At 37.6% G+C, this 16,935-nt stretch overlaps 1 protein-coding gene across 20 annotated transcripts in view; it reads right to left on the minus strand.

Moving 5' to 3' along the window:
* The window catches only part of Rufy3 (RUN and FYVE domain containing 3), a 107,302-nt gene that overhangs the window by 24,741 nt on the left and 65,626 nt on the right, over nt 1-16,935 (minus strand). For all 20 annotated transcript variants that reach the window (XR_002391495.2, XM_087188408.1, XM_087188428.1 and 17 more), the window contains 8 exons: nt 16,262-16,385; nt 14,768-14,829; nt 11,448-11,513; nt 9,979-10,048; nt 5,115-5,207; nt 3,731-3,814; nt 734-901; nt 202-299 (listed from right to left, as the gene is read on the minus strand). Coding sequence is in view for 19 of the 20 variants with exons in the window: in XM_087188408.1 (XP_087044534.1) it covers nt 202-299; nt 734-901; nt 3,731-3,814; nt 5,115-5,207; nt 9,979-10,048; nt 11,448-11,513; nt 14,768-14,829; nt 16,262-16,385 (765 nt within the window). In the remaining variant the exon portion in view is untranslated. The remainder of the gene's footprint in view (nt 1-201; nt 300-733; nt 902-3,730; nt 3,815-5,114; nt 5,208-9,978; nt 10,049-11,447; nt 11,514-14,767; nt 14,830-16,261; nt 16,386-16,935) is intronic.

Below are 16,935 nucleotides of genomic sequence, written 5' to 3' on the forward strand. Positions count from 1 at the left end.
TCGAACTCGGGCCCTTTCGCTTGCACAGCAGGTGGTGAAACTACTGAGCTAAATCCCCGGCCCCATTAACTGGCTTTCTACTAACATGTCTGATTTAAGTTGGAAGAATTTAGTGTATTTTCTGTTCAATGAATGCATAGCAAGCCTCCTCACGTCTCTCACTGACAGCTCAGTGTTTCTATAAAGAAACAGTACCTTTACCTTTGTTCCAGTTGTTTAATGGTAGCAGCCATCTGATTAGTCTTCTCTTCCAAACGACTGTTTAGTTCACTTTTCTGTTTTACTCCTAAGTCTGAACTCTGTATGTAAAATAATTACAGAAGATATATGTAACATAAAACCGTGAAATATAATCACACGCTGTTGGAACCTAATGGTAAGTGGGAAACAGAGAAATACAAATGCTTGTATATTTGTGTATCAGTCAATTTCCAAATGGAAAAAAAAGCAATCTGGTTAATATTAGTACTGTTATATGTGCAGTCTAGAGAAATGGAACGTATAACTCAGCTGGCATGTTAAGGCTAGAGCAGAAATTATCTTTTAGGATAAGAAGGGTCTCAAGCCCTCTGCAATGCAGAAAGTGGCCCTGGTTTTCCAGAACAGTGACTGGGGGTCCTAGGATGTCCTGACTCATAGAGCATCTGGTGCGGTGGGCCTCAAGTGCATTTCCTGCAGCACAAGAAGTGGGGGCCCAGGGTTCTGGGAGCCAGTAGGACCTTCCCTCACCTACCTGTAGCTTAAAGGCCAGTTCGTGCTTGAGGGCCCTGAGGTCGTCCAGCTGCTGCCTCAGAGATACCAGCGCCTCCTGCTTCTCACAGACGTCCTTCTCCAGCATCTTCATGGCCAGCTCCATCTCCTGCCGCATGCTGATCTGGAGTTCCAGCTCCCTCTCCACATCCTGCCTCAGATGAAGGACAGTGCTTACACTCTACTCAGCTTGGACAAGCCATAAAGTCTCCTAGGGAAAGGCAGTTCTGCGGACTCCAAGAGAGCAAAGAGCTATCATACATGTCAGAGACATTAGCATAAGAACAGTTAGGGTAACACATATCACTGCTTTATCACTGCTCGGCCTTTCAGCTAAGATCACATGTAATAATTAGGGTAACACAGTAACTTTTCTCAATCATGTACAAATCTGAAAACTTGCTAGTCAAAGACAGTGCTAGTTAAGCACATCCTTGAGGTACTTCAATAAACATTATGTAAATTGTAAATAAACTGCTATGTCTATTACAGAAATGTAGAGTGTTACAGTAATCAGCACAAAATGAGGCAGTTGTAATTCTCTGAAATTTGAATGTTGATGTATTCAAATTTGAGGAACCCAGAAGAGAACTCAGAGTCTCCAAGGTAATATCTCAACTACTGGAGTGGTCAATATAGATAACTGCATCTTTAGATTTACTTCACCTGAAAATCCTCTTTGTTTCAACATTACTGCAATGACATCATCACTGTCATCATCATCATTGGTGCTGGGGACTGAACCCAGGGCTTCTGCACTGAGCTACATCCCTACCCTCTTTTTTTACTTTGAGATGGTCTTGCTAAGTCACCCAGGCTGGGCTTGAACTTGTGTTCCTACTGCCTCAGCCTCCTAGAGTACTGGGATTACAGATGTGGTATCACACCCAATTAGAGCAACATTATTCAGATGAGCAAAGATACAAAGACTTGAGTTTCTTCTGCACTCATGCTATACCCAGGCATATCCTGGGCCTTACCTACTTTCTTTAGAGTTTTTATCATGGATGAGTATTGGGGATTTTGTCAAATGCTTTTTCTGCATCTATTGAGATGATCATATGGTTTTTGTCCTTGACTCTGTTAATATAGTGTATTACATCTACTGATTTATGAATGTTAAACCATCCTTGCATCCCTGGGATAAATCCAACTTGGTCAGGGTGTATGATCTTCTTGACGACCCTCTGTATTCTGTCTGCCAATATCTTGTTGAGGATTTTTGCATCTATGGTCATTAGGGAGATTGGCCTGCAGTTCTCTTTTTGGGTTGGGTCTTTCCCTGGTTTTGGAATCAAAGTAACACTTGCTTTCAGGAATGAATTTGGAAGCCTTGCTTCCCTTTCAATTTCCTTGATGAGTTTAAAGAGTAATGGCGATAGTTTTTCTTTAAATGTCTTGTAGAATTCAGCAGTGAAGCCATCAGGATCTGGGCTTTTCTTTGTTGGTAAATGTTTTATTACATTTTCAATTTCACTCATTGTAATTGAGGTGTTTAGAATTTCTGTATCTTTTTCATTTAACTTTGACAATTCGTATGTATCTAGGAATCTGTCCATTTCTTCTGTGTTTTCCACTTTATTAGAGTACAGGTTCTTGAAGTAGCTATTGATGATCCTCTGGATTTCTGCTGGGTCTGTTGTGACTTCACCTTTTTGGTTCTTAATTGCATGGATGTGAGCCTTTTCTTTCCTTTTTTTGATAAGGTTGGCTAAAGGTTTATGGATTTTATTTATTCTTTCGAAAAACCAACTCTTTGATTAATTTTTTGTATCGTTCTCTTAGTCTCCATTGCATTGATTTCTGCTCTGATCTTTATAATTTCCTTTCTTGTATGAGCTTTGGGTTTGTTCTTACCTACTTTCTTAATAAATATTTAACTTATTGTGATTAAAAAATATGAAAAGTTTGAAGATTTTTAGTATGTACCATTTAACACAGACTCTCCTCTGTACATGACCAAAAATTAACCATAGAGTATATGAAAATGCTGCATTATTTCTAGGACCCTCCTTAGGAAAAGTGTTTTGAGATCTAATTTTTATTCACACAGCAAATGCTAACTATTTTAAGGATGTTAAAATAACACTGCTGCACTTTCAACCTGAAGTTGTTATATACTGCTAATTTTTTGTTTGTTTTTATTTTTGAGACATGGTCTTGCTGTGTAGTTCAGGCTGGCCTTGAACTCACTATGGAGCCCAGGCTGGCCTCGAACTCACTATGGAGCCCAGGCTGGCCTCAAACTCGTGGAGCTCTTCTGTTTCAGCCTCCTGAGTGCTGGGATTACAGGCATGTGCCACCTCATTGGCTATACTGGTAATTTGTAGTAACTTTTAAGCACAGATTAAGTCACTCTTATTTTTAGGCTTTACCCTGTTCTTAGAGACATTATGGTATGGGTTTACTTTGTTTATCACTTATCTGAACTTAAGCATGAGCTAATATGCTCATACCAAGGTTTACTGATAGCCTAATACTTGGATAAATTATGTTACAGGAACAGTATTCCTTCCTATAAATTTTCCCACTTGTATCTAAGATCAAGAATAAATTCAGAAATAACAGCTAAAGAGTATGATTCTGTATTTAGGATTCTTAGTAAGGGGAAGAGAAGCTGCTCCCTCCAAGCTCTCCTGAATCTTTACAGGAAGAAAGGTTGAGGTGAGGGAGTAGTGGGGACCGCACAGTTTAAAAGTAGCTTCTGAACATTTAATATGTCTGTGATACAAACTACAGAGGCAAAAAGAAAAAAAAAAGAGTTTATGGCAAAATCTTATTGCTGTTGAGAATACTAAAAAAATGGACTGAGAAAGCATTATGGGGAATGTGGGTTAAAAAGAATAAGAGTTTCATAGGATTTATAAAAATTTTACAGAACAATCCCGATATTCCTGTATATCAACAGGTCTGCAAGACAATACCTCAGGAAGCCACTTTTCATGTGTTCCTGAGCTACGAGGACTTCGGCAATGCTTACCAATCGTAACTGTGTCTCCTCCTTTAAATGTTTTCTTGCTTCACTCAGTGCTTGCCCATCAGCAGTTCTGTCTTGCTTAGGACCCTTGAAAAAATAAGTAAGATAATATATATTCAAGAAGTTAAATAATCAGCAAAGAATTAGCAGATACTAGAATTACTATTTAGTACAGAAAAGTGATGATACTTAGAAAGTAGGTATAACAATGAATTAAGACCATAAAGAAATTAAGAAGTCTAGAAAATTTTAAAGGTTAAGCTGAATTAGGAGTTTCCTGTCACTTTATTTAAAAACCTAAAACATGTTACCACAACATAAGCTAGACATTTTAAAAACAGTTTTTAAGAAATAACAGTATTCACTGCAAAATATGAGTTGGGCCAAAGGTTTAAGTGATACTATGTTAATTCTCCAGAGTTCTCACATCTGGAGTCTTCAACTATTGAGAGGTCATGTTAAAAATAAGTAGGTCATAAGAAATTCTTCTGAGCACTCACAGTTGTATTCACGAAGTTGAAACATCAGTACCACTCACTCTGCACATAAAAACTGCTTCTGTTCCCATTCAGGGCCTAGTTACTCTTTGGGAGCAATTTCACTAACTGGATGGGTTGATTCCTATGTCCCAAGAGATAAGGAGCATGAAGATAAAAGCAAGTGGAGAGGCTCTAGGCTTTTCTAGAGAAAGCAACACTAGCAGCAGTAAAGAAAGATGCCAGAAAAATCACAAAACCATAACAGGCAGGAAAAACCTCATGCCATCTGGGAATATCTGAGTGTGGCTGATAGGAGTGCTACCAGTTTCTGTAGTCCCCTAAAATAGCACCATGATAATTTAGTACAGTGTTGACAGTTATGACCCTCAGCCATCATAAATGGCTAAGTGGGCTATGTCTTCTAATTAAGAAGGCTTCAAATTGTGCAATAAATAAAAGCTTTGCCAAAAGGTTCGTAGACATGTATAAAAGTTTGGTACTTCAAGGGATTAAGTTATCTAGAAGACTCATTTATATGGTAACTCTTTCCCAGGATATCGGATTAATGAGGTGTCACTTCTTACAAAACAGTAACACTGTGTGACAATAATAGCATTTTAAAAATCACAATACAGCATTCAGTACAAATCATTAGTACATAAAATGGGAAACCGAGTTACACTTTCCTGAAGTTGCTAAACACATGTAGGTGGCCTTGAAGGCAAGAAGCTCGAGGTATGAGAAGGAGTGTAGCCTCCCCATCACCTCCACTGTCAAATACACCCACAGCCGGGTCCAAACAGCATGCATGACCTATGCAAACGGGGCACCTCCTCTGGAAATTCTTTCTGTGGCTGACACACTAGCATGTTCTCTATGAATATTTTATAAATCCAAGGAAGACTCACTTTCCGATTGGATTCCAGTATGTAGGCGCTTTCTTCTTTAACTCGTTCCATTTCTTCTTGCAAGGTAATAATCCTGTTGTTTGCAACTGCAAGCTAATGATAAAATTTTTAAAATAATCTTTTATTCCTTAATAACACTACAAATTATAATCTCTCAGGACATAATTTTCAGGCTCATTCTTAGAAATAAACAAGCTATCAATAAAAAGGTCTCTTGGTTTTCTTTTATAAAATGAAGTACTACTCACCATAAAAATGAGAAATTAGAGACATTTATAGCTAAATGGATGCACATTGAGGCGATACCCTTAAGTGAAATAAACAGGACACACATGTGTAAGCACCGAATAGTTTCTCTAGTGTGAGAAACTGAAAGTGTAAATAAGGACTAAATGGTATAATAGATAATGTGAAATAGGAAGAAAAGGAGCAAAGGGGAAGGGGAAGTGGGAGGGATAGGGGAAAGGAAAGAAGGGAATGGAATTACTATGAGAAAATGACAAAATGGAAACAAAGTCTTTGTAAATAGGGAGGGATGGAGGGGTTGAAGGGAGGGCAGGGGAATGGGGAAAAATAAGAACCAAGAGAGATTATGTAAAGGTGCAAATTTGCAATGATGAATGTCATTATATTGTATACCTAAAATGTACCAATAAAATAAGATTAAACAAAAAAAAGGTTCTCCTAGGGAACTTTGTGTAGAAACACGTAATATGGAGATCCCGTTACACTGCAGGACCCATTACCAATCCACCCTAAGGGTCCACAGAAGACTTCTGTCAATGACTTTCAAAGGGTAAAGAAAGCAACTTCCAGAGCTCTTATTCCGAACAGACCCCAGCAGATCCTGCACACCTACAAACCTACCAAGATAAGGTCCTGGCATTGGCAGGATGTTACTAAGGGGATGCACTGAAGCTCCCACTCCATAGGAGAGAAAAGTAGGATCTTTCCTCTCTGAACCTCCTGAACTCAGCTCCACCCAGAGAATGAATTAGGCTGGGAGGAGGAACTGGGCAGCCAGCTCCTCACTGGCAGCAGACTTGGGCTCTGCCGGGTTCCTATTCTTAGGAGGGAATGTTGAAGGGAAGTGGGTCAGGCATGCTTTCTGGAGGTGAGCCTGAAGCCCACTTCTTATCTGCCTCACGGGCTTACTAAGGTGTAAAGACGGGATTCGAGACAAGCAGTCTGCTCTCCAGATCTAAGTACACCTGCAGATAAGTCATTCCAAGACTCAACTTTGAAGAAATTACCAGGAAAACTGGTTATGGCTGCAGACCCAAGGGGGGCATATTAATTCGGCTTGATCGATGGTAAAGTGGGTATTCACATGTGCATCTACTCAATTCTTCTAAGTCTTTTTTTTTTAATTTTAATTAAAAAAATTTTTTTTCCCCATTAAGTTTATTGGTACATTTTAGGTATAAAATACAGTTACATTCATCTTTGGGATCCTGTACCTTTACATGAGTATCTTGGTTCTTTTTTTTTCCCCTTTCCCTGCCCTCCCTTCACCCCTCCACCCTTCCCTATTTGCAAAGACTTTGTTTCCATTTTTTTCCTTTTCTTATATTTTTTCTTTTCCCTTTTTTCCTTTCCCCTACCCCTCCCACTTCCCCTGCACCTTTAGATCTTTTCTTCCTGTTACACGATATCAATTATACATTTTTAAAATTACAATATCAAGATCTAGGAGACATTACCACAGAATTTAAAAGGATATAGAAAGCATATTACAAAAATCATTTTTGAAATAAATTTGACAACTTCTAAGAAGTACCTTGGAAGACAAATTAATGAAACTAACTCTGGAGGAAATATAAAATTTGAATAGCACCTATTAAAGAAAGTATATTCCTAGCTTGAAAACCTACCTATATGACAACAGCAGGCTCATATACATTTTAACTGATAAATTATATCAATCAATTAAAGCAGAAAAAAGAAGGAACACTTCTTCCCTCATTTTAGGAACTCAACATTGTGCTAATCCTAAAACTGGATAAAGATAATAGAAGAAAAAAGTATGAACATAGATAGAAATTTGTTTAACAAAACAAACTACTGGAAGTCAGATCTGGCAGGATGTAGAAAGTGGTTTTGTTATAGGGATGGCAGTGTTGGTTCAGCATTGGAAGACCCACCCCCAAAAGTCATCATTTTAACAGAGGAAAGGAAAAAGCCATATGATCCTGTCACTAGTTGGAGAAAAAGTATTGGGCTAAATTCTACAGCTGTTCATGGTAAAAGCTATCAGGAGATGAGAAGTAGAAGAGAACCTTCTCAACAGATTAAAGACATGTACTCCATACTTCCAGCGAGAACGCCTTATATGAATGGAGATGATACAATGCTTTCTCCTTAAGGTGGGGAACAAGGGCAGATATGCTTACTCTTTATCTGTCCATTAAACTTTGAAACCTAGGCCCCACCAAAATAGTCTGGCAATAAAATGACACAATTAGGATAGGATTAGCAAGGTAGAAGCAAAATCTTTATATGTAGATGAAATGATCATCCACAGAGAAAATACTAAGAAATCTCTAGGAGCCCCTAGAACTTGTATTTGATCAATTCTTCTAATTCTGACATACTGGGGAAAAGAGGTCTGTTTGTACCTCTTATATCTCAAAATGGAAAGAGAAAAGGCAGTCCTGACTAGCTTTATCTTTTTCTATAAAGTACACATAATACTAAGTTCAGTTTTAGGAAAATAAATGTTATTGATAAGATAAATAAGGAACAAATAAGTATTGTTGGTATAATAAATCTAAGTCAGGGGAAAAGTCTTGTGATGGGGTAAAACTAACAGCCATGTTTACGACTGATTAAAATACTGGGGATTGGGCTGGGGATTTAGCTCAGTGGTTCTGCTGCCTGCCTTGCAAACGCAAGGTCCCAAGTTCTATCCCCTGTACCAAAAAACAAACAAGCAAAAAAAAAAAAACCCACAAAAAAATAAAGTACTGGAGATTAAACCTAGGGTGCTTTACCACTGAGCTACATCCCCCAGTGCTTTTTATTTTTGAGACAGAGTCTTGCTTAGTTGCTCAGGTCTGTATGGAATTTGGGATCCTCCTGCCTCAGTCTCCCAAGTAGCTAGGATTTTAGGAGTGTACTATAGCGCCCAACAACAATCACATTTACTATGTGCTTAGGCAGTATCAGACACTCTTCTAGGCTATTATTGTGCATAAATAATTTAACTTGAATAAACATAAAATATTATTATAAGATAGAGATAAGTAAACCATTTTATAGACAAGTAAGCCAAGCAATGGAACAAGACCTAAGTATTTGGCCCAAGATTAGAAAGCTAGCACATGCTGGCCGTGAACCTGAGTGGGGCAACTCGGAGGCTGTCCAACTGCTATGCCATACTCAAGACAGTAGCGGCAGGATCGCAGTAGAAAATGTCTGTGCTGAATGGAGAAGCCTCATGCGGTACGATTCTAAGAGTCACTTCTATGAATTGAAGTTCTGTATTTATAATTTAAAAATCTTCATTCAAAAATGAAGCCCACAGAGCTGCAAAGGTGTTTTAAAATTCTAACAATGAAAACCTTCTTTTGAAGAAAAATTAGTTCAGCATATTCCTCACTTTAATTTGATTCTACTTAAACCAAATTTATCTTACTGTATATAATGGGATTGTTATTATTAGAGATAGAAGATAAATTCTTTGTAATAATGATAATTTTACTTACCACTTTTCACAGAAACATCTGTGTTATTAAAGAAAAACCTGTAGTGTAGCCTTTGGCTAGTTAGAAAAAAACCAGCTTTGGGCCAGGGATTTAGCTCAGTGGCACTGAACCTGCCTTGCAAGCTGAAGGTCCTGAGTTTGATCCCCGGTACCAGAAAAAAAACAAAACAACAAAAAAAACCCCACCAGCTTTATTAATCATAAGTAAAACATGAGGTGAATTTTCTCTTCTGATTTTAGGGACTTTTCTCAAGAATTCTCCTTGATCTGATCTTCAGAGTCACTGTGAGGCCAAAGGGGGAAGTAGCAACATCCTTGTTTCAGAGTCAGGTGATGAGTGACTCAGGAGCACAGGACACCTGAGCAGAGGCCATGGGAGCAGGGCTGGGACTTTGGACCTGTGCTCTTTATCTTGTCTATCCCACTGTCCTGAGGAAAAATTATAATGTAGGGCCAGGAGCTTGTCAAGCTGACAAGAGATAATGTGAAATAGGAAGAAAAGGGGCAAAGGGGAAGGGGAAGTGAGAGGGGTAGGGGAAGGAAAGAAGGGAATGGAATATGAGAAAATGAAAAATGGAAACAAAGTCTTTGTAAATAGGGAGGGATGGAGGGATTGGGGAGAGGGCAGGGGAAGGGGGAAAAATAAGAACCAAGAGAGATTATGTAAAAGTGCAAATTTCCAATGATGAATGTCATTATACTGTGCACCTAAACTGTACCAATAAAATTTAATAAAAAACAATGACTCGCTTCAGCACATAGTGCCCCAAATATTGATTAAACAAATAAATGATGACTATCATGCTATTGTACTAAATATCTACTAGAGATTGGCCCAGACAAAATGTTAATACTTCATTAGCCAGTTAGCCTATTCATTTCAAATGGGTAAAGAACCCTGGGGTGAAAGACTGGCCAGAGTGAAGAGCTCCATACTAGAGTAGGTAACATCTGAAAAGTCAAGTCCTTTATTTCTTTTTTTTTTCCCTCCCGGTACTGGGGATTGAACTCAGGACCTTCAGCTTGCCAGGAAGGCATGGTGCCACTCAGCTACATCCTAGCCCTTCAAGTCCTTTATTTCTAAGGTGACAAACATCATTAGGTTCACTAATGCACATTATTAAATTTTACAGATCAAAGGATTTCCAAAACACTTACCTCCTCTGTCAGTTTAGTGTTGGATTTTTCTAATGTATCTACTTTTGCCTGAAGGTTATTTACTGTAGCACTATTAAGAGAAGAAAAAATCCATATAGTCTTTATTGAAAAACAGAATAATCTGTACCTTCTTTTTCAGACCTCCACCACACTTATCATTCATTGTCTAATATCCACAATTGATGATAGACTTGTATGCTTCAAGACAATTTACAAAGGTGTGTCTTGCCTTAGTTGCCGTACCTTTGGCACTGGAGTCTGTATTCAGATAAATATTTAATTTAGTTGCCTCCCCGACCCCAATGATTGAACATGGGGAGCACTGAGCTACATCCCAAGCCCCTTATAAATTCTGAGACAGGGGCTTGCTAAGCTGCCCAGGCTGCTGGTTTCAACACCCCCCCCCCCCCGTACCGGAGATTGAACTCAGGACCATGCACTTGCAAAGCAGGCATGGGGCCACTGAGCTAAATCCTCGGCTTCAAACGTTTGACCCCTGCCTCAGCCTCCTGAATAGCATGGCTTACAGGTGTGAGCCACCATGCCTGGCTCAACAACCACTCTTATGAATTATTTTACTTGTATTGCATTATTTCATTTATTCTTTTCAACAATCCTATGCGTTAGAAACTAAGGGAAGACTAAATAAGAGTCCTGTTTATATTTCATTGTCAATTGTAGTCAAAAGGTTGCCTCGGGCTTGGCTGATATCTGTATAGTTTATTATAGTCACAATGGGTTCTTGGTCTCCAGAAAAAATGGACTTAAATTGCATTTGTTAGCTGGAACCAAGAAAACTAAAAAATAATACCAATACTAGCATAGTTGCACTGTAAGTCCTAAATTAAAAATGGCTTTCATTACAGAACTTATAAAGTTCTATACATTATTAAGATATCTAATGGATATACTGATCTCTTGAATTAATCACCGCAGTCTTTAGTATAACAAAAACATCAAAGTACTAAGGTTATCAATAGTTTTGGATCACTGTCCTCCGGACAGAGGAGACTGTTTCATGGTCTGGAGGGTTCTGAAAATACTTGGTGAGAACTTGGTAACAATTAACTCAATTCATAAGTGTGAAATGCAAGGGAGCAAGGGATATGATTCATCCGAGGGAAGTAAAATAATGAATAGTTTACTTAAGATCATCTTGCAATATGTGGCTTTATCTACCCACTGCATTAAGAAGGCTGCTAATTTAATTATATGTATCAGATATTTTATAATTCTTCAGTGGATGTTTTTTATCAGTAGAGTTATAAATTCATAATAATTTTACACTTTCTTTTATTAAAGCTCAGTGAAACAGTTAAATTTCATGTATCCAGTACCTAACTGCCTGCAAGCCACAATTCTGAGTTTGCTGAACATTTTCTGAATTTATCCTCATTGCTCATTGTTTTTACACTTCCCTTCTCTCCCAACAAATCTCAGTAAAAGAATATTATTTATTCATTCTTTACTTCAGATGTCTGTTGAGTTCTTCCACATAGTTCTTCTGGTCCAGAATTGCAGTAATCTGACCATCCCTGGGGGGGCAGAGGACAGGAAATAAAAGATAAAATAAGTAACACAGGAAATACCAAGGGCCTTCCTTCCACCCAGTCTTTTCATAAATTATAAGAAGAAAATTAGGGCACAGATACACTGAGCCAGAAGACAGACTTGACAAGAAAGCCTCAGAAGTTCAAAGATGGGCCGGGGATTTAGCTCAGTGGTTTCGCCGCCTGCTGCACAAGCACAAGGACCCGAGTTCGATCCCTGGTACTAAAAAAAAAAAAAAAGAAGTTCAAAGATGAAGCAGGGCATCAAGGTGCAGATCTATAATCCCAGCACTCTTGGAAGCTGATGAAGGAGGATTACAAATTCAAGCCCAGACTGGGCAACTCAGTGACTTAGAAAGACCCTGTCTCAAACTAAGAAATATCAAAGGGCTGGGGATGGATAGAGCTCAGTGTGAAGGCCCTGGCTTTGATCTCCAGTACTGGAAGAAAAAAAGAAAAATGAAATCCACGTTGACAAAGTGCTTAAATACAAAGTTATTGTATTCTGAGTATGTTTCTGCTGTTGGTTTCTAGTTTCAATCTAACACAGAGTGAGAGCTCACTTCCCAGGATTTCTATTTCTTTGGATATGATAAACTCTTTATTGTTGCTATAAGCATGGTCTATTTTGAAGTAAAAAAAAATTCTCAGAATAGGAAAATCTATTAAGGACAGAGTGACTCAGTGGTTGCCTAGATCTAGCGGGGGAGACTAAGAGAGGATAGCTCTTAGGGAGAGTGGTTTGTTTTGGGATAACAAATTAAAAAAAAAACATTAACTAAAAATAGAACCACCATTCAATCCAACTATAACACTCCATGGCATACACCAGAAGGAATTAAAATCAGTACACCATAGGGATACCTGTATACCTATCTGGTGCAGCACAATTCACAACAGCCGCTACAGAACCAGCCTAGGTGGCCATCAATAGATGAATGGCTAAAGAAAATGTGGCACAAATACACAATGGAACCTTATTCAGTAGTCATGAAAAATGGAATTACTGTGTACTATCTACAGAAAAATGGATGGAACTGGTGATCATGCTCAGTGAAATAAGTTGTACTCAGAAAGACAAATAGTGCATATTTTTCCTAAAAAAGATGACAGGAAAGTAGAAGGAAGACCATTATTAGACAAATGGAAGGAAATAAGAGGGGGATAAGAGGGGGAGCAAGGGAGGCAATGTTGGATGGAAACAAGTGACTGATTACAGAGTTAAGAGATCATGGTGAGGGCCAGGGATTTAGCTCAGTGGTGCCACCGCCTGCCTTGCAAGTGCAAGGTCCCAAGTTTAATCCCCGGTACCAAAAACAAAAAAAAAAATCAAGAAATTGTCTAGAATGGTATTCATTGTTTTATGCTCTCGGAGTGAGATGAACACCTATTTCTTTAAAAAATTTTTTTCTTTGATTTGTGCTATTATAAAACGCTTTTGGTTTTGTTTTCTTTTCTCTGGTGCTGAAGTTGAACTCAGGACTGTGTGCTTCCCAGGCAGGCATGCTGCCACTGAGCTCCATCCCCGGCCCTTGTAAAATGTTACTAAGTGGAAGAAATTAAGAACTGCCATAAGTGTGTGAGGAGATCGGTATGTTAATTAGCTTGGTTGTAACAATCACTTCACAATGCCTACGTATCTCAAAACATGATGTATACCTTAAATATACATAATTTTATTTGTCAATTATACTCAAAAAGTGAGTTAAAGTTAAAAAAAACAAAAACAAAGTGCTTACAAACTTTAGTAACTTAGATTTTAGGTATAATGTTTTATACTCTATCAGTGCATATAAAGTTTTTTTTTGCAAGCTAATTTTTCAGCTTCACTAGTATTTATAGCAACATTTTCCATTTGTCATAAAAGCTGAATTAAACTCACAATGGTGTAATATCATTGTTCTCAAAAGCCATATATTTGCCTTTAAGTGCCATATATAAATGCTATATATAGTAAAAGTATCGGTACATTTTAGGTATAAAATAGTTACATTCATCATTGGGATCTTATACCATTACATGAGTATCTTGGTTATATAGTAAAAGTAAATGGTATGAAGGTTAAGCATTTAGAACCAATTAAACCGTAGCAGGCACAAGTTAAATAGACTCTTCAGCTGAAGGCCAAAATTAATTCCACATGCCTGTCCAATTACCAAAATAATGAGTGATATACTCTTTTTTTTCTTTTTTTTTGGTACTGGGCATCGAACTCAAGACCTTGTGCTTTCAAGGCAGGTTGCGGAACCACTGAGCTAAATCCCCAGCCCTGAGTGATATACTCTTAAACCAAGGTTAAAACTTTGGACTAATAATTATGGTTTTAACTGGTATGTAAAATGTATATGGTGTACTTCTGTTCTCTAATCACCAAGTACTATAAATAATATTTAAAAATTTTAAACTGTTTGAAATAATTTTAAATTTACAATTAAAGCTGTAAATGTACCAAGTTCCAGAAAACTTTCACTCAGCTCCCTATAATGTCTGCTTTATTTTATTTTGTGACAAGTCTTGCCATGTTGCCCAGGCTGGCCCAAACATGATTCTCCTGCCTCAGCCTCCTGAGTAGCTAGGATTATAGGCATATACCATCATACTGACCCTGATGTTAATTAATATTTTATGTAACCCCATGAGGTATATTTCATACTGCAAATTTTAAGCACATTGAGAAAAAATCCTTTTTTTTAAAAAATGACATTGAATTTTTTTTTTTAATTTTTAATTTTTTTGGTACTGGGGATTGAACTTGGGACTTTGCGGTTGTAAGGTAGGTTGTGGAACCACTGAGCTAAATCTCCAGCCCAAGAACAAATCATTTTTGTGAAAAGCTGTGTTTTCAAATAGTTTGTTTGTTTGTTTATTTATTTATTTATTTGGTATCAGGGATCAAACTCGGGTCCTTGCGCTTGTGGGGCAGGCGGTGGCACCACTGAGCTAAATCCCTGGCCCTCAAATAGTACTTTAAAGAGGTGGAGAAATTGGATTCCTTTTATAAATTTTTATTTTGTTTGCTCCTGAGCTAAAGAACAGAACAATCACTTAACAAAAAACCTTTTCATGGTTTGGCACTAAGAACAATAATCAGATGTTCTCAGCAAGACTTTATTAAGTCTATCTTTAGAAATTCTTTTGATAAGTCTGTTACATCAGTATTGCAGTAAATTTGAAACACTACCAAAAGGGGAAACAATACTAAAGAAAAAGAAAAGAAATCTAATTTTCTTTATACATACCCTTCACTGCCTTTACTGCTGTTCCCATCCTTGAGATACATGGAAAAGTCGATAACTCCAACCTACAGAGAGATTTTCAGAATTTAATACAAAATTAGGTAAGTTTTTGAAGGCACCAAACAATATCTCTCTCTAGGTACTCCAAATGATAATACTATCATGACAAAATCAGAAATTTATGATGAAAATTTAATGTTTTACTTTAAATGCAATCAAGAATTGACATGAACTACAAGAATCAAGATTAAATCAATATGACCTAGAAGACCAGATCATGACTAAGAAAATCAATAGAATGCTTAATATAAATGCAAATAAGGTATAAAGTTTCCCTTTTATTTATTTCAGATATTCTGCTACTGAACTTCTAGTCACTTTTAGGGACTAATTTTTTTTTTTTTGGTACCGGCGATCAAACTCAGGACCTTGTGCTTTAGAGGCAGGCAGCAGAACCACTGAGCTAAATCCCTGGCCCCTTAGGGAATAATTTTTTAAGTTATAATTACAAAAATAATGCCCATCCCTCTGAGTAAGTTTCAGAGAATACAAACAAAGAAAAGTAATATAAAAGACCCATAATCTCACCCCCTTACGATGACCACTGCCAACATTTTGACCTCTCTCCTTTCAAACTTTCACTGATGCATTCATTTAAGACTGCCATTTTATTATTCAGCTAATTTATTTGGTAAAATCCCGACTACATTATATTTCCTTTTCTATTTTCCCAGACTAAAACCTAATAGAAATTCATTGTAGCATTTTATCCAGAAAAGATGAGAAACAGTGGTACTGAAATCAGCATTTTTATTTGTTCAGCAATTGATATGTGCTAGGCTCTGTTCTAAGAGAATTACATGTACTAACTTTTGCATTCTTCACAGTAACTCTATGGAACACATATTTTTTTTATCCCCACATTATATCAAAGACTTCAAAGCACTAACAGACTACCTAACTCCAATATATATTCAGCTAGGAAATGAAGAAGAGAATTAGAACTAAATTCATGCTAATTTGCCATCAGAGCCTTCACTCATAACTACCATATTATACTGGAGCTGTACGTAGGGTTACGTATTTCCTTTTTTTTTTTTTGGTACCAGAGATTGAACTTGGGACCTTGTGCTTGTGAGGCAGGCGGTGGAGCCACTGAGCTAAATCCCCGGCCCTAAGGTTATGTATTTAATAGGTTATCACAGCCAAGACAATAATTTAAAAAAACATTCCAGAAGACAAAAAATCTTTAATATTCACATCAAAACTAAAGGCAATCTGGGCCAGGGATTTGGCTCAGTGGATCCATCACCTGCCTCGCAAGTGCAAGGTCCAAGTTCGATCCCCAGTACCAAAAAAACCCACAAAAAACCAAAAACCTAAAGGCAATCCTATTTATAACTTAATTTCTTCTAACTTGGTTGATACCTTAGAATCCACATAAAAAGGTAACAGAACTCAGTGATATTCTTGGTTAAATGAATATTTTTCCCATACCTGAGAGTCCAGATCTTCTCCTTTCATGCAGAAATTAGCATCAATGACATTCAGCCCCACCAACAGGCCAGCAATTATAGCTCCTTCTTCCTCCATCATAAGAGCGTTTGGTTCATAGAACTCACTGAAAGAGACGTCCACAGATTACTATAATAAAGCCTCAAAACCCATGATACAACCACAAAGCAAGGAGAAAACACTTGCCTCATGGTTGAATATGGTCATCTATGATAAGTGTGAAAAAGTAAAATAACACAAAGGTTTTGATAAATATTTTAGGTAACAAGTGCATGAATAACTCTTTAGACAGTATGTACAGGGTCTGGCTGAAAATAATAGTGTCAGTATGGTATTGTGGTTGAAACAAGTATTCAGACTTTTCTGACATATTTGTATTTGTGGTGTACCATGGGATAATTCTGCAATTTGTTATGCATCTAAGAACTTAGTTGCTTTAAAAAAAATTGCCTTATCCTATTTAGTCTTTTTAAGCACACCATTTCTGTAATGCACTGAGTAAACATCTTAAAATTGTGAACTTTCGGGCCGGGGATTTAGCTCAGTGGTTCCGCCACCTGCCTCCCAAGTGCAAGGACCTGAGTTCGATCCTCGATACCCACCCCCCCCCAAATGTGAATTCTGGGCCAGGGATGTGGCTCAGTGGCGCTGTGCCT

This window comes from Heterocephalus glaber, unplaced genomic scaffold (assembly GCF_053883595.1).
Source record: "Heterocephalus glaber isolate CG9 unplaced genomic scaffold, H.glaber_assembly_v1.0 deba00000281, whole genome shotgun sequence".
NCBI classification, from domain to species: domain Eukaryota; kingdom Metazoa; phylum Chordata; class Mammalia; order Rodentia; family Bathyergidae; genus Heterocephalus; species Heterocephalus glaber.